This window comes from Dipodomys merriami, unplaced genomic scaffold (assembly GCF_024711535.1).
Source record: "Dipodomys merriami isolate MVZ:Mamm:240054 unplaced genomic scaffold, mDipMer1.0.p SCAF_56, whole genome shotgun sequence".
Taxonomy (NCBI): domain Eukaryota; kingdom Metazoa; phylum Chordata; class Mammalia; order Rodentia; family Heteromyidae; genus Dipodomys; species Dipodomys merriami.
The window spans coordinates 6,170,078-6,195,269 of record NW_027206135.1 but is presented as its reverse complement, the minus strand read 5'-3'; the positions used below and the strand labels follow the sequence as shown (position 1 = coordinate 6,195,269).

Sequence of the window (25,192 nt, the reverse complement as noted above, 5' to 3'; positions counted from 1 at the left end):
TTGCGTCACAGAGGCGGAACTTTGGGGGCGGAGGAACGCTCCGTGTGGCCTCCGGGGCCCGGCGGGAAGGCGGCGGGATTCCATCATCTCGCCTCCCGGGGTGGTGAGGACGGTAGTTGTGCTCTTTCTTTTGCGCTGGGACTGAAACCGACCGCCGAGAGGCTGGTGGAGTTTCTGCTTCGGGCGACCTCACTCACGCAGGGGGAGTCAGAGCCCTTTCCCTCGACTGTCATTGGCGTCCCCTGCGACCCAGAGCCATTTTAAATAGTTTATTTCTCGCTCAGGCTGCAGAGTTGCTGTTGTATTCCCGTGCTTTAAGTGGAGACTGTTAATAAAACTAAGAAACGGTGAGTGTGCAGGGAAACATATCTGCGTTAATGTAAGACAGTGTTTCCCTAGGTGTTGAAATAAAACGGAGGCTACATTATATGGATTGTATTGTGGGATATATATATATATATATATATATATATATATATATATATATATATATATATAATTTAATTATTTTTTTACTTTTGTGACGGCCCTGGGGCTTGAACTCAGGGCCTGGGTACCATCTCTGAGATTTTTTTGTTCAAGGCTAGTGCTATACCACTTGAGCCACAGCTTCATTTCCAGCTTTTTTTTTTTTTTTTGATGGTTAATTGGAGATAAAAGTCTCAGGCAGGAAAGTCTGGCACATATTTTTGTTGTTGTTGTTGTGGGTTTTTTGTTTTTGTTTTTGCCAGTCCTGGGGCTTGAACTCAGGGCTAGGGCACAGTCCCTGAGCTTCTTGAGCTTCTTTTGTTCAAAGCCAGCACTTTACCGCTTGAGCCACAACGCCACTTCTAGCTTTTTCTGCTTATGTGTTACTAAGGAATGGAACCCAGGGCTTCATGTAGGCATATGCATAGGCAAGCATTCTACCACTAAGCTACATTCCCAGCACCCCATATTGTATTTTTTTGGCGGGGGGGGGGGGGGGGGGGTCTGGTCGTGGGGCCTGAACTTTGGGCCTGGGCGCTGTCCCTCAGCTCTTCAGCTCAAGGCTAGCGCTCTACCACTTGAGCCACAGTGCCACTTCCGGCTTTTTTCTTTTTGCTTATGTGGTGCTGAGGAATCGAACCCAGGGCCTCAGGCATGCAAGGCAAGTGCTCTACCACTGAGCCACCTTCCTAGCCCCCCCATATTGTATTTTTAAAAAATGAGGCTGGGAAGGTGGCTTAGTAGTAGAATACTTACTAGCATGTATGAAGCCCTGGGTTCCGTTCCTCTACCACATAAACAGAAAAAGCTGGAAAGTGGCATTATGGTTCAAGTGGTAGAGTGTTAGCCTTGAGCAAAAAGAAGCTCATGGACAGTGCCCAGGCCCTGAGTTCAAGCCCCAGGACTAGCAAAAAATAAAAATGTTTGAAACTGGGAGAGCAAGGGAGGAGGTAACATTGGCCAAAAAGAAGTATACTCTTTATCTGACTTATGTAACTTTAACTACTCTGAACATCACCTTTAAAATAACAATTAAAAAATCATTTGTTGGCCGGGTGCCAGTGGTTCACCCCTGTAATCCTAGCTACTCAGGAGGCTGAGATCTGAGGATCATGGTTCAAAGCCAGCCTGGGCAGGAAAGTCTCTGAGACTCTTATCTCCAGTAAACCACCAGAAAACTGGAAGTGGTACTGTGGCTCAGATGGTAGAGTGCTAGTCTTAAGCTGAAGAGTGAGGGATAGTGCTTAGGCTCAGAGTTCAAGCTCCACAACCGAAAAAAAAAAAAAAAATCATTTATTTTGGCCAGGCATCAGTGGCTCACACCTATAATCCTAGGTCTGGAAGCTGTGATATGAGGATGGTGGTTCAAAGCCAGCACAGTCAGGAAAGTCTGTAAGACTTTTATCTCCCATTAACCACCAAAAAGCCTGAAATAGCTATTGAGCTGTGACTTTTTGATCTGTAGCTCAAGTGGTCGATCGCTAGCTTTGTACCAAAAAGCTCAGAAACAATTCCCAGGTTCTGAATGCAAGCCCCAGGACGGCACAAAAAGAATTTAAGTAAAATAAATAAATGTTTGAAGCCAGGTGGGGGAGGCTCATGTCTGTAATCCTAGCTAGTGAGAGGCTGAGATAAGATCAAGATTCAAAGCCAAATAGGGAAAATCCATGGTCAATCTCCAAGTAATCACCAAAAAGCCAGAAGTGGAGCTGTGGCTCAAATGGCAGAGTGACAGCCTTAAGCAAAAAAGCTAAGTGATAGTACCTAAGCCTTGAGTTCAAGCCCAGTAACGGCACTGAAAAAAATAAGTAAAAGTAATTGTTCATGCCAAGCAAACAATAAGAAACTCAGTGTTACCTCAGAAAGTTCATGGTCTCTTGTGTATGTATGAGGGAAGGAAGGGATGGAAATGGTGTACTGTGATAAATATGATAACCCAGAAATGACACCTCATTCATACGTGGAGATTCCAGGAAGGCTTTCTAGAAATAGCAATGGGCTAATGGGAAGTCTGAAGGATTTGTCTATAATAAGTCATGCTTTATATGATTTTATTTTGTTGTTATTGGTGGTGGTGATGGTCTTGGAGCTTGAATTCTGGGTCTTGGCACTATCCCTGAGCTCTTCAGCTCAAGGCAAGCATTCTACCACTTGAGTTACTGGGCCACTTCTGGTTTTCTGGTGGTTAATTGGAGATAAGAGTCTCAGACTTTCCTGCCTAAGCTGGCTTCTAACCATGATCCTCAGATCTCAGCCTCCTGAGTAGCTAGGATTGCAGGCATGACCACCAGCGCCTGGCAATTCTACTTTTATTTTGTTTGTTTTTGCCAGTCCTGGGGCTTGAACTCAGGGCCTGGGCACTGTCCCTGAGCTTCTTTGTTCAAGGCTAACACTCTATCACTTGAGCCACAGCACCAATTCTGGCTTGTTTTGTGTATGTAGTAGAGGAATTGAACCCAGGGCTTCATGCATACTGGGAAAACACTCTACCACTAAGCCACATTCCCAGCCATGATTCTATTTTTAATGAGAGTTGTAATTCATATAGATAAGTAATCAGGATACATATTATTTCCTGTCTGGTATAGGTTCAATTACCTCCTACTTCCCAATTTTGAGGAGAAAAAGAACCCCACATATTTATTCATGATTGTATTCCTAATCTGTAAATGTGTTTGTTCTCTATTTTGTTTTTTTTTTTTTTTTTTTTTTTTTTTTTTTTTTTTGGGGTCCGGTCGTGGGGCCTGAACTCTGGGCCTGGGCACTGTCCCTCAGCTCTTCAGCTTAAGGCTAGTGCTCTACCACTTGAGCCACAGTGCCACTTCCGGCTTTTTTCTTTTTGCTTATGTGGTGCTGAGGAATCGAACCCAGGTCCTTGAGCATGCAAGGCAAGCGCTCTACCACTGAGCAACCTTCCCAGCCCCTCTATTTTGTTTTATGTCACTTGTAGCTGACAGTTCCTTCATGAGTTAAGTAAAAGAAATGCACATTCAAAGTGAGAGAGCAAATATGTATCCATGTCCATCAAACAGGATGTGTGATTAGGATACAATAAAACATTGCTTTTAAAGCCAAAAAAAAAAAAAAAAGATGGGCTGGGAAGTTGGCTCAGTGGTAGAGCGCTTGCCTTGCATGCATGAGACCCTGGGTTCGATTCCTCAGCACCACATAAGCAAAAAGAAAAAAGCTGGAAGTGGCACTGTGATTCAAGTGGTAGAGCGCTAGCCTTGAGCTGGAGAGCTGAGGGACAGCACCCAGGCCCAGAGTTCAGGTCCCACGACCGGACCCAAAAAAAAAAAAAAAAAGAAATGCACATTAAGTTTTTTCTCCCTAACCAAACTTTAGATGGGCTCCTCTTTGCCCTCTTTTTAACTAGGTCTTATCCTGGAGTCTTATCTTTGGCATGCTTAGGTACTTTAAGCAAGAATCCTGCCCAGCCAGATAAGCCGGAGCCCCTCTTCCCTCCCCTGCCCCACCCCTTGATATCTGATCACTTTTTTTCCAGCTTTCAGCAAGAATCCTGTTAAGTCCATTTATCAAGAATCCTACCTTAAATGTAAGTTTTCTTCCATACCCAGAATCCTTTATTATTTAGTCTCCACTGTCCTTACCTATCAGAATTTAAGTTTCATTGGTCTCCTGCCCTCCCTTCTTCTTCCCTCTCCCCCCACAACAGTCTTTTTTTTACCCTCTGTGTGTGCTGATCCTGGCGCTTGAACTCAGGGTGTGGTCTCTGAGCTTTTTTGTGCTCAAGGTTGTGTCCTACCATTTGAAACACAGCTCCATTACCAGCTTTTTGGTAGTGAATTGGAGATAAGAATTTCAGAGCCAGGGGGCTGGGAAGTGGCTCAGTGGTAGAGCGCTTGCCTTGCATGCGTGAGGCCCTGGGTTCGATTCCTCAGCACCACATAAGCAGAAAAAAAAAAAGCTGGAAGTGGCGCTGTGGCTCAAGTGGTAGAGCACTAGCCTTGAGCTGAAGAGCTGAGGGACAGTGCCCAGCCCAGAGTTCAGGCCCCCGACCGGACCTAGGCGCCTGTGGCTCAAGCCTGTAATCCTAGCTACTGAGGAGGCTGAGGTCTGAGGATCACAGTTCAAAGCCAGTCCAGGCAGGAAAGTCTGTGAGACTCTTATCTCCAATTAACTACAGGAAATTATGAAGTAGAGCTGTGGCCCAAGTGGTAGAGCTGAAGAGTGAGGGACTGTGCCCAGGCCCTATGACTGACAAAAAAAAAAAGAAAAAAGAAAAAGAAAATTTCAGGGACTTTCCTACCTGGGCTAGCTTTGAATCATGATACTCAGATCTCAGCCTCCCAAGTAGCCAGGATTATAGGTGTAAGGGACCAATGCCCAGCTCTTTTAGTCTTTCTTACTGTTTTAACAGCTGTCTGAATAAGTCCTTTAGGGAAAAAAAAAAAAAAGCTGGGCATGGTTGTATGTACTTGTAATAACAAGTGCATTTAGGGGGATCTGGAGTTCCAGGCCAGCCTGGGATACATAATGAGACCCTGTTTCAACTACCCTCCCCCCCCCCACCCTCCACATACACCAAGAAAAGAATAACAACAAAAGAATATGATAAGATGTGAATCAACTTTTTGGACTTTAGTTCTAAGTTGGAAGAGATGTTACAAAAAGTTGGGATTGGAAGCGTGGTTCAGTTGGTAGAGTGCTAACAAATGAGTGAAACTATCAGGTACCCAGTTTGAACCCTGGTCTTGGACCAAAAAGAAAATAGTTAAGAGTTAGAGGAGAGAATAAAAGGCTTTGTTGCAAAAGGTGGGGGGGATAAGTCATAATTTTTACCTGTTTCTGAAAATTATCTTTTTTTTTTTTGGGGGGGGGATAGGCATTCAACTTAGGGCCTTATGCTAGCATTCTACAACTTGAATTTTCTGGCATTTTGCTGGTTAATTGAAGGTCATAGTCTCTTGGACTTTTCTTCTCCTCAGGCTGACTTTGAACCTTAGTCCTCAGATCTCTCAGCCTTCTGAGTAGTTAGGCATGAACCACTAGCACCCAGTAAATATTATCTCTTAATAGATGAGCATTGTTCTAGGCAGAGGATACAGTAAATGCAAAAGTCTGGAAGTGAGAGGTATGGTTTAAATGATAAAACCCTGGGTTCAATTCCTAGTATCCATAAAGAAAAGACGGGGAAGGAGGTCTGAAAATGAGAAAGAACTTAGAAAATTTGACTAGACAACAGAATGATCCTGTATGATACGTATAAACACCCTGTTCAACCACAACAACAAATAAATAAATAAATGAGTTTGGGTTTTATCCCAAGGACAAGAAGACGTTAAAGTTTTCTGAATAGAGTGCTATAATCAGTGACATTTTTGACATCAGAGACAGAAAGAGATACTTTAAAACTGCTAGGAGGCAAACAGGACTTGATGACTGAGTAGATGTGCTAAGTTGCTGAGGTCGAGGACTCTAAAATGATTATAGGATTTCTTCCTTGGATCAGTGGATAGATAGTACTGCTTTTGTTGTTGCTGCTATGATTCAAACCAAGGGCCTTGGCTGTGCTAGGCAAGCACTCTGTCCTGTGCTACATCTCCCACTGGTGCTGTTTGTTTGTTTGTTTGTTTATTTATTGCCAGTCCTAGGGCTTGAACTCAGGTCCTGGGCACTGTCCCTGAGCTCTTTCTGCACAAGGCTAGCATTCCACCACTTGAGCTACAATGCCACTTCCAGCTTTTTCCGTTTATGTGGTACTGAGGAATCGAGCCCAGGGCTTCATGCATGCTAGACAAGCACTCTACCACTAAGCCACATTCCTATCCCCCACTGGTGCTATTTAATAAGCAAAACTTAGGAAAAGTGACATTTGTGATGAGAGGTAGACAACAATATGTAGACTTAATGAATTTGAAGTAACTCAAAGTGAGATAATACTGGGTTTGAATGCAATACCACCTTTAAAACACATTTGTTTTGTGACTGAGCAATATACTCCCTGGGTTTCAACTATAAAACATTAAGAGGTTTTAGATAATTAGCAAGAACCATAGAAAAATACTAGCAAGCAGCAGATCTTCAATGCATCTGAACTGTGAGCACAAAATATGAGCCGAGTAAATGCTCTGATTTATAAAGGAACTTGCTATGGAAGTAAAATAAGATTGTGCACAGATTGTGTAATGAAATATGGTTCTCCCAAAGGGCAACAACAGGAAACCTTAAAATATGCAGATCATGACTTAGGATGGGAAGCAAGACTGCGTCCTAAAAATAACCAGTGGAAGAAGAGAGCTAGAGGCATCACTCAATGGTATCACTCCAGCCAAGGCATCACAAGGCCTTGCATTCAAATCCCTAGTACAACCAAAACATTCTTGACCATTTTCTTTGTTCTTTTGGCTTTTAGACAGGGTTTCCTTCTATAACCCAACCTAGTCTTGAACTCATCATCCTCCTGCCTCCTGCCTACATGTCCCACGTGCTAGGATTACAGGCATGCATCACCACACCCAGTGAGGACAGGATCTATATCTTCCCTATTGTCCCCTGAATGTAACCAAGGCCATTTGAGCTAAATTTGACAAAAAATCTCATTTTAGACAAGACTTAGTTCCTTGGTATAGTTATTTTTTATGCTAATGCAGTTTAGAATGAGGGAAAAACAAAAACAGAGAGACAACAAAAAGACAATTGGCATACACTGACCACTTTAAAAGGCAGAGACCATGCCAAGCCTTTACATTATTATATTAAGCTTTGACAACCTTACTCAAGTCAGATAGTAACCAACTCATTTTTCAGATAAGAAAAGCAAGATTCACAGAGATCAAGTGACTTAAGTGAATCATTACATGTAAGTAGTATCCTTCCCAAATGCTGTGAGAATATGATTACATCACTTTACAACCTGGTATTGTGTGTTTGTGTGTGTGCATGTGTGAACATACACACATACTTTTTTATTCAAGACTGATGTACTGCCACTTAAGCCATACCTCTGCTTCCAGATTTTTGCTGGTTAGTTGGAGATAAGAGTCTTTAGGCTTTGTTTGCTGGCTTGGTTTTGAACTTTAGTCCTTAGATCTCAACCTTCTCAAAGATTTGTTTATTGACCAGATAAAAACAATTTTTATCCTTTACTCTAGACTCATTTTAGAGCCTTTTTTTTTTTTCCAGTCCTGGAGTTTGAACTCAGGTCCTGGGTACTCTCCCTGAGCTTCTTTTGCTCAAAGCCAGCACTCTACCACTTGAGCCATAGCACCACTCCCTGGCATTGAGGTACTGAGGAATCAAACCCAGGGCTTCATGCATGCTAAGGCAAGCACTCTACCACTAAGTCACATTCCCAACCCCCAATTTTTTTCTACATTTTCAGCTGTCTTAGTGCTTGTTTTCATCTGTGTTGTAAAGAGAATTTCCTGGTATGCCTCAATGAAGTTGGATGTGAATACAAAATGTGTGTCACTGTTTATGTAGGTTTGTGGGGCCGTTGCTAGTTGACCAAAGACTGTAGGGATGTTTAAACCAACTCCCCCCCCCCCCCTTTCCTTCCCAAAGCTACTTGAGTACTCTGGGTCTGTCCCCATATAAGGTTCTATCTGGGGAAGTTGTTCAGTATTGTTGTTCCCCCTTCTCCTCTAATTGCCCCCCTCCTCCAACCCTCCCCCCCCCCTTTCTGAATGTTTTTAGAACTGGTGGTTTCCTCCAGCTGTCAGCTGGTTACTCTTGCTGCCAATGATTCTGGCTTCTTCCCAACAACATTCAATGGGGAAGGTATTCAATTGGCTCAGAAGCATCCTCTTAACCAATAGGATATAAATACATTAAAATCCATTTACTTGCCTCTTCCTCCCTCACAAGCCCTGACCAATGAGATGCTGTTTTGTTTTTGTTTTTTCACTTACTGACAGTCTGGTATTTTAGAAAACAAAATACTATAATAAACGGGACTAGTGGTGGAGTAGAAACATCAAAACCCATTCCACAGTACCCTCAAGAATTCCTGGCTCCCCCACCTCCATCCATAAAAGTAGTGGTGGGACAAATGCCCAGATTTCAGGACTGGGAAGGTGGCTCAGTGGTAGAGCACTTGTCTTGCATGCCTGAGGCTCTGGGTTCGATTCCTCAGCACCACATAAGCAAAAAGAAAAAAGCCAGAAGTGGCTCTGTGGCTCAAGTGGTAGAGTGCTAGCCTTGAGCTGAAGAGCTGAGGGACAGCGCCCAGGCCCAGAGTTCAGGCCCCATGACCGGACCCCCCCCCAAAAAAAAGCCCAGATTTCCTCTGCTCTAACCACGGAAGCAGAGAATTTCAGAGGCCAGAGAAATATAAAGGTATGGGCCAAAGGGGGCTAAGAATGTGGCTTAGTGGTAGAGAGCTTGCCTAGCATGCATGAAGCCCTGGGTTCGATTCAGTACCACATAAACAGAGAAAAAGCCAGAAGTGGTGCTATGGTTCAAGTGGTAGAGTGCTAGCCTTCATAAAAAATAATCTCAGGAACAGTGCTCAGACCCTGTGAGTTCAAGCCCCAGGACTGGCAAAAGAAAGGAAGGAAGGAAGGAAGGAAGGAAGGAAGGAAGGAAAGAAGGAAGGAAGGAAGGAAGGAGGGAAGGAAGGAAGGAAAAAAAGAAGAAAAGGAAGGAAAATTAAAAAAAAGAAAAGAGCCCAATTCAATTTATTGTTTAAATCTTCCTCAGCTCAAACTTGCCATCTCATCAAATGTTTGTACAAACTCTGCTTTAACTTCTCTAAGGAGAAGCTTACTCCTTTGTCAATCACTGATGCTTTTTTGTTTGTTTGTTTTTGCTTTTGTCCTTCCTTTCAGTGCCATCACTGGAGTTTAAACTCAGGACATCACACTTTCACTTGGTCTTTTCTGCTCAAGGCTGGCATTTTGCCCCTGAGCCTTACCTCCACTTCCATTTTTGCTGGTTAATTGGAGATAAGAATCTCAAGGGGGTCTGGGAATGTAGCTTAGTGGTAGAGTGCTTGCCTAACCTGAAGTCCTGGGTTTGATTCCTTAGTACCACATACACAGAAAAAGCCGGAAGTGGAGCTGTGCCTCACGTGGTAGAGTGCTAGCCTTGAGCAAAAGAAATTCAGGGACAATGCCCAGGATCAAGTCCCAGGAATGGTTAAAAAAAAATCTCAGGGATCTTTCTTACTTTCTTTTTTTTTTTTTTTTCAGGTAAGGGGTAGGTTTATTCAGTAGACCTGTTGGGACCAGGCCAAGTTGGCACTCCACGCGACTGGGAAAGGCCTGAGAAAGAGAGAGAGCTGGGAAAAGAGGTGGGAAAGAGACCAGGGAAAGAGAGAGAGTTGGGAAAAAGAGCTAAGAGCTGGAAAAGAGCTGAGAAGGAAAGAGCTGAGAAAGAGCCTCTGAGCCTGGGCTAGGCCTTATCTAGGGTATGGGCGGAGAAAGGTGTGGCCACATCAAATTCAGATGTGACCTCAGCGGATGCAGATGTGACCTCTTCCAGGTGTGCCAGTTGCCTAGGTAATGCAGGTACTGGGTGGAGACTTTGCTGCAAGGAGGGTGGAGTCTTCTTGCCATCCAGGAGCAGACCTTACCTTCTAGCCTTTTAATAATCATGAAATAGGGCGCAGATTCTCTCTGGCTACTTCCTGCTGACAAGGGGCGTTGACATTAGGGGTAAAAGGCTGGAATTTGGTCCCCTTCTCAGGGATCTTTCTACCTAGGTCTCTTTGAACAGTGAACCTCAGCGGTAGGTAGCTGCGGCTACCTCAGTAACTAGCATTATAGATATGAGCCGCCAGTGCCAGGCTTACTAATGCTGCCTTCCCTTCTCCCCGTCTTTACTGTTGTCTCTACACTTTTAAGACCAGATTCTCAAATAATAGATTTAGTGCCTCCTTTCTTCCTGTTTCTTCTTCCTGCTCTTGTTTTCTGCTCATGAAGGCAAGTAACTTGAGGATACAGAGCTCGTCTTGGTTCTTACAGGAAGGTTAGGAAGGTTCTTGCATCCTCAGAAAGAACTGGCTGGAATCTTGATCTTGGGGTATTAGGTACAGCCATATCCTGGGTCTGGGAGGGGAAGATCATTCTAGAAAGGAGTTACCTGAGGGCTGGGACACTCATAGTAAGTTTTCTTTGAAGAGCTAGCTTCTTTCTGCACTCCCTTTCACTGTATGCTCCCACCTACTTACATATACATCTGATCACAGGTAGCTTCTAAGCTTAAGCCCTTTCTGGAAAAATAAACCTTTGTCAGTAACAATTCTATCCAGTGAGCAAAAACGTTCCTCTTAAAATAAATATATATGGAAGTGATTTATGAAATGTAAATTGCCAAGAGCATTAAAGAAACATGAAAAGGGCTGTCCTAATTACCCATTCCTCAGAATTCAATCAAATTTTATACCCCTTAACTCTCATAGTCCATTAATTCCAGGCCTTAATCTCAGCAGTTTATTTTGCCCTTTTCTTATGGTTCCTTTTATTATTTCATTGTTTCTTAATGGGGAAAAAAAACGCACACACCTCCTCCTGAATGTAATCTGTTTATTTGCCTCCATAATGATATATTTTGTCATTGAGCTTTCCATAGGGCTGTGCTTACTGTACCATGAGCTCATAATGCTAAGGTCCATAAATATATTAGTTGTGGCCCAGTTTTGCTATCTAGATTAAACAGTTCAATATAACTGGTCTCATTCCACTCTCTGATCCTCTCTCCTCATGCCTGGTTGTTGGGAGGGCCAAAGGACATGCCAGAGATCAAGCGTATTAGTGGAGACATATTTACTGGAAAGAGGAGTAGGGACAATTCTTTGCTTACTGATGAACAGGGAGCAGACACTGTGCTTGGTAGTGTAAAGTACGGCCACTGTGTAAGGATTTGCCTGGTTTAGAACTTATCGAAGTCCAGTTCCAATGCATATAGCACACACAAATGCTACAACCGCCACATCTGCCTCTCAGCTCCATAAACCTATCTGAACACCCAACCCATCCATATTTGACATCCCAGGAGGGGCTACATTGGAAGAGTGAGTCATCTTTGGTTCTCACATCCTCCCTTCTTTCATCATCACCTCAAGGTCTTCTTTATATATAGCTACCCCCTTACCTCCACATTTGGCCTGCTTCTCAGTTACTAGTGGTCATCCTCCTTCTTCCACTCAAAACTCTGTTTTTACAGGCTCCCCTCTGTGCCCCCTATGACACACATGCAGAACTCCTCAGGTTCTTTGAAATCAGGGCTGACCCCAAGCTTTTATGCTCAAGGCTAACACTTGAGCAACAGCTCCACTTCTGGATTTTTCTGGTTAATTTGAGAGAAGAGTCTCATGGACTTTCCTGCTGAGCCAGTTTAGAACCCTGCTCCTCAGATCTCAGCCTCCTGAGTAGCTAGGTTTATAGTCATAAGCCACTGGCGCTGGCTGCCCAGGTATATTTTCAAGAAAAGCCTTCTCACAAAAAAGTAGAGCTATTCTAGCACCCTACTCTCCTTCCCATATTCTGCCACCACTGAACATGGGGCTCCTCTCTCTTCAGACCTTTCTTCCTTGCTTCCTCTACATGCCTCCCCCAACCCATCTCCTGTTCTTTTTCTTGAACTCCATTCAAATTTCACCTCTTCAAGTAAATCTTCTGGGTTTACATTGGTTGATTTTAGAGACCCTTGCCCCAGTCACTCATTTACTAGTAGTAAATGTAACTGTTTACCATTTGAAAATATTGAAACTTTTGCTCTCAGAACAACTCTGTGGGAACAGATATAATTAGTCTCATTTAAGAGGCTACAACAATGAATTACCCAGCACCAGCCAGTAAATAAGATGCTAACTATCAGCTTAAATTCAGACCCCTCAGCTTTTGCTTCAGAGCTCTAAAGTCTTTTCTAGAACCCTTTGACAAAGTTTGTGTTGAACTAGTTGCTCTTGTTATTTTTTTAGACCTTCATGTCCTTGTCAACTATGCTTGACAAGCATTTATGACAAGCATGTGATTGGCAGCCTACAGAGGAGAGGGAAATAATGTTCTTTCTCTGGTAGCCCTTCAGAATCCAGGATAAGAGTTCTGTCAAAGGAACTCAGCCTAAAGGTAAGGGTGGGAACTCCTTACATAACATAGATAGACCTCTGACACCTTTAAGTGCAGTGCAGACCTAATGATGAAGTGTGGATGAAGATGATAATAACCAACAACAGCACCCATTTGTTGTGCACTTATGGAGTGCTAGTTCTTTATTTACATTATTCAGTCCTTATAGCCACAAATTTCTTCTCTCTCTCTCTCTCTCTCTCTCTCTCTCTCTCTCTCTCTCTCTCTCTCTCTCTCTCTCTCTCTCTCTCTCTCTTTCTCCTTTCTTCTTTCTTTTTCTTTTTTGTCTGTCGTGGGGTTTGAATTCTGGGGTTGGAAGCTGACCCTGAGCTCTTCAGCTCAAGGCTAATGCTCTATCACTTGAGCCACAGCACCACTTCCAGTTTTCTGGTGGTTTACTAGAGATAAGAGTCTCACAGACTTTCCTGTCCTGCCTGGCTTTGAACCTCAATCCTCAGATCTCAGCCTGAGTAGCTAAGATTACAGGCATGAGCCACCAGTGCCCCACATAGCCACAAATTTCTAAGGGAGATAAATTATTGGCAAATTAGAAAACATACTCAGAGATATGAGGTGCAGCCCACATCTGTCTGACTCCAAAAGGAGTACATAAATAACATAATTCAATTTATAGTTTAAAAATGTGATAATTCCTCACTCCCTGAAGGCCCTGCCTACCCTTAACTCTCCCTTGCCCAGTAAATATTATTCACAAAGAGGAGAGCAGGGCAAGTTGTACCTCATTCATAAGCACACAGTTTCTCCTCTCTCTCTCTCTCTCTCTCTCTCTCTCTCTCTCTCTCTCTCTCTCACACACACACACACACACACACACACACACACACACACACACACACACACACACACACACACACAAACCATTTATACTTATCATTCTCTCCCTAAGTTTCCTAGCCAGGATGGGGCTATAAGGGGTAGGAATCCATTTTCCTAGGACTCTAGTCCTTATCCCCTTCCCAGGTGCTAAATAAAAATGAATAAATAATAAATACAAATGGGGCTCAGGACCCATCTTCCTCTCCCCCTCCCTCCTGTGACCAGCAAGGCTGAGGGGGAAGTTTACATAGGGGACTGTCTGCTAGCCCCTTCCATCCACCAACCTATCACTGCTTCCCTGGGCAGGAAACCTGGGCAGGACCAGCCTGCTCTTTAGGACAGAGAGGAGGGGTAGGACTCATTCCCATTGCTCCTCCCCACTGTATCTGAGCCTGAGGCAGCTGCAGAAGCCCCCTCATTCTCCCTGCTGAGTATGAGGCCCGGGTGCCCAGAAAGGGCAGCCGGGATGGAGAGGTTATTTCCTGCCTGCCCAGGGGCGTCGCCGAAGTATCTCCAGGATCTGTGCGCGTTGGTGCAGCCAGTCCTGGGGAGGGGGACGTGGTGTTGAAAGGGCTGGCCGAGGAATGAAGAAGCTATATCGGAGGCGTGCGTTCTGTGGGTTGCCAGCTACCAGGACTTGCAGCGTCAAAGGCTGAGCAAGTGGCCCATGGCCTGACAGTGTTTCAGAGGTTGCAGTGGCCCCACTGTAGCGCAGGCTGACTGCCCCAGGCAGTACCACATCTGTGGCTGAGGGCATCAGTGTGTATTCTCCATTTAGAGCATAGGAGCCATCTGGGAGCTTCAGGGCCAGGTAGATGCTCCGGACACTAGGGCCTCCCTGCTGCCGGACAAGGATATGGGTGGCCCCAGCAGGAATAGTGACCACACTGTTGTATCCATACCTGTGCAGAAAAAGTAGATGAGGCACTTAGCATCTCCTGAATCTCTCCTTCCCCCTCCAGATTTGTACTGTGTTTGTTTGATTAAATATGTATGTGCGGTGTATATAGGGTTGTCTACTCAAACCTAAGTGAATTATACAGCCAGATCACAGCTATATGCAATAAGCCCTTCACCTTCGTATTTCTGGATATTTATTTACACCTTTTACCTGTTATTGAAGTGCCTTTCTAGCCTCCCTTCCTAAATGCCTGCGTAATTTCTACTCTTCTAGTTCAGAGGTCATCTCCTAAGAAGTTTTCCCTTATGCCCATTGGGGCTTTCTCACCCCACCCCATACCACCCTTTGTTGAACATATGGGACAATTTACTGCCTAATCATCCATCTCCCTGCTAACTTTTTTTTTTTGGTGGGGGAGGGGTCAGTCATGGGCCTTGAACTCTAGACCTGGGCACTGTCCCAGAGCTCTTCAGCTCAAGGCACTCTACCACTTGAGCCACAGTGCCACTTCCAGTTTTCTGGTGGTTTTATTAGAGATAAGAGTCTCATGAACTTTCCTGCCCAGGCTGGCTTTGAACTGTGATCCTCAGATCTCAGCCTCCTAAGTAGCTAGAATTACAGGTGTGAGCAACCAGCACTTGGCCCATCTCCCTTCCAGACTAGAAATAATGTTGAATTACCTCTGTATCTCCCAGAAAAGCACACAGAAAAAAATAAAAGGAAAAAAATAAATGGTGAAGTAACCTGAATTTTCTGAAGGAGCCTGACTGCTTGCTGCAGCCAGAACCATCCCCACCACACACCATACACTTGTCAAACTTCTTTTTGGAGCCAATGATGCGATCACAGCCAGCATGGATGCAGCGGCCCTGGACACAGACTGAGGTGCTGTCCGGCGAGCAGGGGGTTCCATCTACTACCTGAGGAGAAGAGAGGGGAAAATATAAAAGAATTCTTCCTAAGTCAGAAGGGCTTGGTAAACCAGACAATGCAGGTCCCTTCAAGGAAAGGAAGTAAGAAAAGATGAATAAGATATGTGAATGCTTTTTTTTTTTTTTTTTTTTGCTGGTCGTGGGGCCTGAACTCTGGGCCTGGTTGCTGTCCCTCAGCCCTTCAGCTCTTCAGCTAGCACTCTTACCACTTGAGCCACAGTGCTACTTCTAGCCTTTTCTGTTTATGTGGTACCAAGGAATCGAACCTAGGACCTCATGCATGCAAGACAAGCACTGTGCCTCTGAGCCACCTTCCCAGCCATGAATGCTATATAAAATGAGCTCCAGGCTGTAAGGAGGTGTCATTGTAGTAGTAATAATAATGACCAGTTTCCATTTTCAGAGTACTGAATGTGAATCATGCAGTGTATTAAATATTTTATGACCATGAAACGACTGCTTTTAAAGGTTTCTAGAGATAGAACTCAGAAGTTTAGAAAGATCCAGAAAGTTGTTCAACGATTACACATGGTAAACAGAAGCCAAGGTGGTAATTTCAGGTCTCAGTCCTGACATTAAACCCTTAACTAAATGGTAACGCTACCAGATGGTCACTAGAGGGCAGAACTCTCACAGGTTAGAGGAGAAAGACGAAGCAACTGCTACTGCTGGGGCTTGTTTTTCTTTCTGGCCTTCAACAGAGGCAGTGCCCAGATATCAATCTACTGGAAGCCTGTTCATTGAGACACTGACTGTACATTAATTAAATAAGGCCATAATTGTAATTTAAAAAGTAGAGTCAAGGGCCAGAGGCTTGGCTCACGCCTGCAATCCTAGCTACACAGGAGGCTGAGATCTGAGGATCAGGGTTCAAAGCCAATTCAAGCAGTCTGTGAGAGACTAATCTCCAATAAACAACCAGAAAATGGAAGTGGTTAGAGTGGTAGCCTTGAGCTGAAAAGCTCAGGGACAGCGCCGAGGCCCAGAGTTCAAGCCCCACAACTAAACAAACAAACAAAAAAAGTAGAGTCAAGGACTTATTCAAAAGACCACACAATGGTATTTTCACCATTCAGGCCCCATCAGAGTCTGAGTGAACCTTAGAGCTAGTGTGGTGTGGCTATAGAAATGCTAGCAATGGTGTCATTTTGGAGTTTTTTTGCCATCAGAAAGCAGAGGAATCTATTTATGTGAGCATAAACAGAGCCTGGGGCTTTTGGCCCTCACCCTTGGTTCCAGCACATAGTAGTAGCCCAGTGCCCGGGCCTGGCAGGTGAGTTTGCATTGATCCTGGGGGGCTACACCTGCGTAGCGAGGGACCCAGTCCATGGGCCCTGGGAAGCTCTTGAAGAGGTCAGTGCGGTGATTATAGGCAGCACATTGCTCCTCACGGAAGGTCAGTGCTGTAGAAGTAAAATGAACAATCAGAATCCATCCCTCACTTCTCACATTGTCCCACAAACCACTCCTACTTAGTATCACAGAACCTTAGACTTCATCAAAGGAATCTCTCTCCTCCACACAGTTCTAGGGACAGTTTTAAAAGATTAAAGTTGAGGAGCTGGGAAGGTGGCTCAGTGGTAGAGCGCTTGCCTTGCATGCATGAGGCCTTGGGTTCGATTCCTCAGCACCACATAAGCAGGGGGAAAAAAAGCCGGAAGTGGCGCTGTGGCTCAAGTGGTAGAGAGTTAGCCTTGAGCTGAAGAGCTGAGGGACAGCGCCCAGGCCTAGAGTTCAGGCCCCATGAACGGACCCCCCCCCCAAAAAAAAGTTAAAGTTGAGGAGGGGTAAGAGTGTTGCTTTTTGTCTTTTTTGTTGGTCATGGGGCTCGAATTAAGGCCTGGGTGCTGTCCCTGAGCTGTTTTTTGCTCAATGCTAGCACTCTTTGTCAGTTTAAGCCATAACACCACTTCTGGTTTTCTGGTGGTTAACTGGAGGTAAGAGTCTTACAGACTTTCCTGCCCCGGCTGGCTTCAAACCGTGATGATTAGATCTTAGCCTCCTGAGTAGCTAAGATTACAGGTGTGAGCCACCAGCTCCTGGCTAAACTGCTTTGTTTAATGGCACATCCTTTGTACAACTACTTAAAGATAATAAAAAAAATAATAGTGAAAAGACTAAAGCCACTTCCTCCAGCAGCAGAGGTGAGCAACATCTTAGTCCAATACTCAAGGGTAAGACCTTCCTGTCTGTCTGTCTTTTTTTTTTTTTTTTCTTTTTTTTGGGGGGAGGTCCGGTCATGGGGCCTGAACTCTGGGCCTGGACGCTGTCCCTCAGCTCTTCAGCTCAAGGCTAGCGCTCTACCACTTGAGCCACAGTGCCACTTCCGGCTTTTTTCTTTTTGCTTATGTGGTGCTGAGGAATCGAACCCAGGGCCTCAGGCATGCAAGGCAAGCGCTCTACCACTGAGCCACCTTCCCAGCCCTCCTGTCTGTCTTTGTGTCCCAAGGGTTGCCGTGTGCTTCCCACCCTCACCTGTGCCTGTTGGGCAGTTCTTTGTGTTGCAGGAGCGGAAACGGGTACGACGGCCCTCACAGTACTTGCCACCATTCCGGGGCACAGGCTTTGTGCAGTCTCGAGATGAGAATTGGACACCACCCCCACAACTCCGAGAGCAGTCACCCCAAGGTCCCCAGGCCCCCCAGCCACCGGCCTGTGGAACCTGCAGAGGCACAGAATAGAAGAATGGGATAAATATACTCTATCCTAGGCCTAGGGCTAGATCCCTTAACTCCCACCCCTGCCCTGGATCTCACATTGAAGTCCTTAAGCTGGTCCACGTGGAGACAGCGGCCACCCATGCAGGCCTGTGCGGGTCCACAGGGGGTACCATCAGCCCAGGGCGAGTGCTTGGTCTGGCACATAGCATGACCATTGAGGTGGCCAGAGCACCAGAGAGCAGCACAGGGTGGTGGCAGCTGTGGACAATGGTGGGAGTCAGGCCCGAAGGTCAGTTGGCACTGGCGGTCAGCATCATAGTCCTTGCCAGGAAAAGTCACAGGCAGATGCAAGGGGGCCTCTGGCTTGTCTAAGAGACAGTGCCCTGAGAAGGGAATTGAGGCACAAAGTCAGCAAGGGCCTAAAGAGAACGTTTAGGATTGCTAGTTGAAATTTTAGGCCCTCTGGGGTTTGAGGATCCCAGCGGGGAAAAAGTCTTAGAGCTGTATGAGACTTTAAATAGCAACTACACTTAGTTGGATGCTTACTATGTGATGAGCATTAGCTTAATGATTGGCCCACACTATCTTATTTATGGCAAAATGCCTACGAGGTAGTTGACATTTTTATACCTAATTTATCTATCAGCTACAAAAAGATGAAGTAACTTATGGTCACACACCTGCATATGCCTAAAGAGCAAAAATCTTCCCACCCATTCTTTCCTACCACATCTTTTTTTGTGCATATGTGCTATCTCAGCTTTTTCACTAAAGGCTGTTGCTCTGTTACTTGAGCCACAGCTCCACTCCAGCTTTTAGCTGGTTAATCAGAGATGATATTCTCACAGACTTTCTAGCCCAGGCTGTATTCAAACCATGATCCTCAGATCTCAATCTGGGGAGTAGCTAGGATGACAAGCATGAGCCCCTGGCACCTGGATCACTACAGAACTTGAGTATGCTTCTCACTGAGGACTCTGAGCCAAAACCATTATCCTGCTGTTCTCATACACTTCACTGAGTGACAAGGTCATAGCCAGCCTATTCCAGGGTTGGACAGTTCTAGTCTTTCAGAGCTCTATTCTGATTCTACTGAGCTAAAATTTGCCTCTTCTGGTTGCAATACATTCTGGTAGGAAGTGGGGAACCATATAAAGACAGCAACATTTCTCACCCCATCCCACACAGTAGAGAAGAAAGCACACTTGAAGGAGTCAATAAGGCTTTGGGGAAATGTGGTAGAAGCAAGGGTTGAGTGGAGGGACAGGAATTGACTCCTGAACAGGGAAAGATCAGTGTTGTAAGCATTATGCCCACCTTTGGTCCTCAGCTCTTCCCAGACCTGAGCCCCTCCCTGTAATCTTTCTCCTGTGCCTGCCTGCCTCTGTGTGGTCCCCTGGCATGGATGTGACGGATCCTTTCAAGTGTCATCTTACCATAGCCATCGTCCAGGAAGTTGGTGATAAAGCGGGCACTGCATGGAGACCATGGCTCCTCGGGATCCACATGAGCCATGACAGGAGCCATGACATGGCGAGAGGTGCTCCCATGCCCATTCCAACTGACACATTGCTTGGAGTTGTCATGGAGCATGTTGAAGACATGGCCTGGAAGAACAGAAGTCCTGCTAGCATCCAAGAGTCTCATTTCTATGCCCTTGGGCATTACCTCATAAGTCTGGTTGAAACTATGTACATTCAGGTCCTTTCTGGTGCTCTGAGGGTCCCTCAAAATGTAGTCCTTAGTTACTCTGTTCTCTAAAGAGAAGAACCCTCTCTATTTTTCAGTTCAGCCAAAATTCCCAATCCTGAACTCCTATTGCCTGACTGAATCCCCCTCTAAACACATTCATACAGGTACACACAATTTAGAGTAAATTTCCACATACTATCCTATTTAACAGGAAAACCCACATTTGTATATACCTATAGCAGAGGATTATAGCCCTAGACCCAGGCCTGAATAATAGGAAGAAACACCTTGGGACTTCTATTTGCACCCTGGTAAGCTCAATAGCTCCTGTTCCCAACCTATCCCTGATAGTTCTCTATTCCACTCCAGGTGTCCCATAGCTCCTTCCCCCTTTCCCCCATCACCACCTTACCCAGTTCATGAGCAGCAGTGAAGGCTGACTGGAGCCCATCATCCTCCACAATAGCACAGCTCCGAGCTGGGTCACACACAGTGCCCACATCAGCCATACCCAGTGTATCACAAGTGGAGACCCCACACAGATCCTGCAGAGAGAATCATAGAAGCTTAGAAAACCAAGATACCTGGGTCCACTAGGCTGTGATCCAGATTAGTGGAGTCAAGGCTATAAGTACCCAGCACTGTCAGGACCCAGATAGCCGCATAGCAGTGTGGCTGGGGTCAGGCACCATTTCTGTCACAATCTATGTAATGCTGCATGTTGTTACTGTGCAATGCTTGGCCCGTGATGCCAATTAGTGCCTCACCTGACGAGTAAACAAAATGGCTGTGTCAAAGTGATCAGGGTCCGAGTCCTCAGGGGTGTTGAGGCCCCGCTGCCAAGCACAGAAGCTGCGTAGGGTCTGGGCTGCACTGGGTCCCACTTGGGGTCCTTCCTCACCGGACCCCAGAATCACTAGCCGAGTCACCACCAAGCTGACAGGGTTGCGAATGCTTGGATGCTTGAAGGCCTTGGCTGCTGCTGCCATAACTGTCAGCAGGTAGCGTTTTAGTCCTGCACCATGAAATGCTGCCATCTTGTCATCTGCCACCACCAGGGTCTCCACAAATCTACTTAGTGAAGCAAAACGCTGGAGAGAAAAGATAGAGGAGATCCTGAAATAGTTTCCCAGACCCATGCATGGCTTCTTCCCTCCCTCGCTTCCTGGGTCTGGAACTCGGTAGAGCCAGCTGGGCTCACCCCACAAGATTCCTGAAGGGGCTGGGTCCTCCCTCCCCCACCCTTAGCCCAAGGCCTTTTGTGGTAAGAAAAGCTGAGAAATCAGCTGTTGATCTGAGAAGAAGAGGAAAAAGGGATGCTACATCCCAGGGCTGTGTGAACTCCTAAGTTTAAAAAGCAGCTGGGATGGCTTCCAGGGAGAGCTTTTGGGGTCTCCCAGGCTTAAGTTTGGCTGGGGCCTGTGGGACTAAGGCTGGAGGGTTAGGTTGCAACGTGTCGGCCCTGTGTGGTTGGAGGAACAATTCAGTCAGCATCCAGGGCCAGGGCCAGATCTCAGCGTGGCGGGTGTGGAAGGAGCAGCGTCTGGTCTGGATTAAAGCTAGAAAGGGAGGAGGGAGAGGAAGAAGGAAAGAGTGGGGAGACCCAGGAGTGGGAGGGAGGAAAGGATGGAGTCTCAGGCAGCCTTGCAGTCAGTCTGCAGTGTGGGAAAGGGATTGACCAGAAGGAGGTATGGGATGCCTTTCCTTCTTTCTCAGTCCTGTTCTGGTTTGCAGTTTGCCAAAACAGTTTTAAAGACACCATCAGAAGCCACAGGCCAATCCCTTGAGCCTCAAACCTCACTCTTGTAGCTGGTGGGTGGGGGTGGAGGTGAAAACCATTGGGGCAGAGAAAAGAGCCAAGGCTAATGGTTAGGAAAACTTTATTGCTGGATACTATGCCAGTAGGGGATGTCAATGGCCAAGCAAGAAAAGGGGGCGGAAGGAGGGAAGGAAAGGCCATTCCAGTCTCAGGCATCTGACCCACTCAGAGAAACCGTAGGGCAGCTTGGTGGTCTGCTTTAGCTCTTCTAAGCTAAAGCAAAGAGAGGCCAGAGACTCTGCAAGAAAGGCAGGCAGAGGGAAAGCGGCAGAATAGCCAGAAGCGGAAGTGGGTAAAGAGAGGCTGAATAAGGGTCAGTAGGACAGACATGGCGGGAGGACATTGCAGGACACAGACTCCAGGGCTGCTTACCTTGGCTCTTCGGGGACTGGGGCTGGGACTCCCAAGAGGAGCCTTGACACTGCACATGGGCCCCTGGTCACTGGCAGGACTTTTCCGGCGTAAGATGTGAGCTCCAGGCCCCCCAGCAGAGTTAAGAGTGCTTCCCTCCAGGGGCTGAAGGTGGAGTTCAGCTCCTCGGTACTGCAATACCCCTAGAAGGGCTCTGCCATCCCAGTGCAGAGATGCCACTGACTCCGGATCTCCATTGATGGTGCCTGTCAGGTAGGTACCTGGCTCTGCTCCACCCAGCAGCTCAGGTGCTTGGCCCAGGTACTGTACCGTCAGCCCCTCGACCTGCACTCCTGGGTCCTGCTCCAGCTCAAGTAGTAGCATCTCTCCAAAGGCTGGCAAGCGGTATAACAGTCTGGCAGGGGAGCCTGAGCCAGGCAGGACACTGCCATTGAGCCTCTCTGGAAACACGATCTCCTCCTCCCGGGGGAGGGGACTGGCTGGCCAGGCTGAGGGCAGGAGGGAGGCCAGCAGCGGCAGAAGCAGCCACAGTGGCAGGGAGCAAGGCACTGAGTGAAGCAGCAGGCGGAACTCGGCTCTCGGCAGCCAGCACCGGGCCAAGCCCCTCCTGGGATGCAAGCCCATCCAGGACAAGGCATGAGTGCGCCAGCTGGGAGGGACTGAGGCCATTTGGGGCACAAAGTCCTCCACACCCTAGCTGTGGAAAGCTCCTCTCAAAAGCCTGGGGACTTGGACTCGTGCCAAGGTTGGAGACAGAGTTTTCAAGAGGGGTTGGAGACAGAGAAGATAGAGAAAACTTAACCCTTAAGAAAGGTGCCCAGGGTCTGTCTCCTCCAAACTCTCCTCCTGTGTCCTCCTCTACCAAATCTTTGTCTCTGCCTGTGTCTTCCACAGCTGCTTCATTCTCTCCCTCTGTACGACTGTCTGGCTTCACCTCTGTGTCTGTCCTCTCTGCCCCCTTTTGCTGGGCCTGCCTCTCCTCTCTCTCTCTCTCTCTCTCTCTCTCTCTCTCTCTCTCTCTCTCTCCTCTCTCTGTTTCTCTCTGTCTCTGTCTGTCTGTCTCTCTTTTGTCCTCTGTCTCTCCTGTCTGTGCCTCTGTGTTCTCCCTAGCCTCTCTCCTCACCAGCTCTTTTAAGCATCCCAGAGTTTCTATGATTGGCTGATCTGTGTGCTACTCAGCTGAGAGCTCTGTCAGTGCGACTCAGATGTATCATTGCTTCCCAAAATCTTAGTTTTTGTTTTCTTTAAAAAGGGGAGAGGCGGATTTGCCCAGGGGAGGGAAATCTAGCAGCCAGATGGATTATAGGCACAGAGCCAGCTGATGACATAGCTTTTTTCCAAATCCCACAATCAGGCCTCAGCTGTCTCTTTTTGGTAGGACAGAGCTCCAGGGGAGATACTCAGGGAAAGGGAATGGCCAACACACAGATAGGATCCTGTCCTGGGAGAGCTCCTGTTCCCATCTAACCCTCCCTCCCTTTCTTTCTGCCCTTCCTCATGTTGCCCTCTGCCTCAGAGGTTGATTTCTAGGGTTGAGGGGACTGAGTAGGCTTCCTGGTCAAAAGAGGGCAGGGAATAGGTAAAGCATGAAGTGGAAAGAACAAATTAAATAGGTAGCTAAAACCTGGGCATGAGCACAAGTCTGTAATTTGCACCTATTTGGGATGTGGAGAAAGGATTTCCAGTTCAAGACCAGTCCAGACTAAGGTAGTAGAACTCCATATCTTAAAAATAAAATAGAGCCGGGCGCTGGTGGCTCACGCCTGTAATCCTAGCTACTCAGGAGGCTGAGATCTGAGGATCACGGTTCAAAGCCAGCCCGGGCAAGAAAGACCGTGAGACTCCTATCTCCAATAAACCACCAGAAAACCGGAAGTGGCGCTGTAGCTCAAGTGGTAGAGCGCTCACCTTGAGCTGAAGAGCTGAGGGACAACGCCCAGGCCCAGAGTTCAAGCCCCACGACCGACAAAAATAAATAAATAAATAAAAATAAAAATAAAATAGAAACAAAAGGGCTAGGGAAGTGGTTAAAACATGCCTAGCATTAAACCTCAATTGGGTTTAATCATCAGTATTGAACAAAAAGAGGGAGGGAGGGAGGAAGGAAGGGAGGAAAGAAGAGAGGGAGGTAGGAAAAGACAGTTGGACATGGCTCATGATAGGACCAAGCAGCTGAAAGAAAAGAGGCTGAGAGGAAGTAGAGAGTGGGGTTAGCGAGTTTACTTTCCAAAGGTGGTTGATTCTGCTGGAATGGACTTATGAAGGAGGTGGGCAGCCAGGTAGGAGGGTTGACAACCTTTCTTTTTACTGTTGTTTGTGCCAGGCCTGGGACTTGAACTTAGGGCCTTGGCACTGTCCCTGAGCTTTATGCTCAAGGCTAGTACTCTACCACTTGAGCCACAGCTCTACTTCCAGCTTCTTAGTGGTTAGAGGTAAGAGTCTCAGGGACTTTCTTAACCAGGCTGGCTTTGAACTGCAATACTCAGATCTCAGCCTCTTGAGTTGCTAGGAATTATAGGTGTAAGCCACCTGGCTCCAGCAAGCTTTTTTTTTTTTTTAACAGGAGGATCCAAGGTGGTATCTCCCCAAATGTCTCTTTTCTCCCTCAAGCTTCCCTTTCTTGAGTTACCACTACCTTTGTTCCCTCTAAAGCTTGGAAGAGTCAACTCTAAGGTTTCCCCTTCTCACATCCTGATTCTCCAATTCTCTGGCTCAGCTCTTAGTAGCCTCCCCTAGGGTCTTGGTCTTCTACCCACTCTCAACTATCTTATCCCTTCTTTCCCATAAACACATCTGCCAGTCTTGCTCAGTCAGGCCCTACCACAGGAAGGGAACCCAGAATTAGCCTGGATCAATTTCTGGTCCCACCTTCCCCTGAGGACCCAGGAGTTCCAGGAATATCTAGCAATCTCTGACTTTTCTTTCTTTCTTCATTGGGCGGGGAGAGAGTGGAAGCAGCATTTTAGGGGACTGGGGAAAACATGAGTCGAGACCCTAAGGTGAGGTGAGTGGCTGATGAGAATGGGAAGTGTTTGGTTTTTGATTGGTCTCAGAAAATAGGTATTAGGGTGGATTCTAAAGGCAGGGAAGAATTCAAAAGAGGGGTAATTCCTGCTCACCCCACCCCATTGGTTTCCCCAGGAAATCCCCAGGAAAGAGTGTGTAGTCAGCAGATCCTTCCCTTTCCCAGAGGGGGACCACCTTTCCCTGCCTCCATTCCCTAATTCACCTTCTGCCTTGTCACCTCCTGTTCCTATATCATATCCTCCAGAATACTTCCTTTCCTCCTCCCTTCCTGCTCAGGTCACTAATACCCTGGTGCCCATCATTTCCTGTATCACCTGCTCTTTTGTGACTACCAGACATCTCTCTTGACCCAACACATGCACTGAACCACCCTAGTCTTAAATGGAGGGGGCTGAGGTTAGAGAAGTCAGACAAAAGATGTGAAACCAGGGACAAGAGGAGCTATCACC

The 25,192-nt window shown here is 46.5% G+C and overlaps 1 protein-coding gene and 1 long non-coding RNA gene across 2 annotated transcripts; one reads left to right on the top strand and one right to left on the bottom strand.

Moving 5' to 3' along the window:
* Positions 1–76: 76 nt before the first annotated feature.
* Positions 77–15,082, top strand: LOC138812216 (uncharacterized). Its single transcript, XR_011367568.1, has 3 exons — positions 77–347; positions 3,974–4,024; positions 14,937–15,082. It is a non-coding gene; the product is annotated as an uncharacterized lncRNA (long non-coding RNA).
* Adamts4 (ADAM metallopeptidase with thrombospondin type 1 motif 4) lies at positions 12,648–22,817 on the bottom strand. The gene is made up of 9 exons (XM_070000223.1): positions 21,717–22,817; positions 20,293–20,616; positions 19,938–20,070; positions 19,270–19,440; positions 17,930–18,216; positions 17,649–17,835; positions 16,401–16,576; positions 14,986–15,161; positions 12,648–14,242 (listed from the first exon to the last, which is right to left on the bottom strand). The coding sequence occupies exons 1-9, from the start codon at positions 22,383–22,385 to the stop codon at positions 13,816–13,818; spliced, it is 2,550 nt and encodes an 849-aa protein (XP_069856324.1). The 5' UTR covers positions 22,386–22,817; the 3' UTR covers positions 12,648–13,815.
* Positions 22,818–25,192: the final 2,375 nt, after the last annotated feature.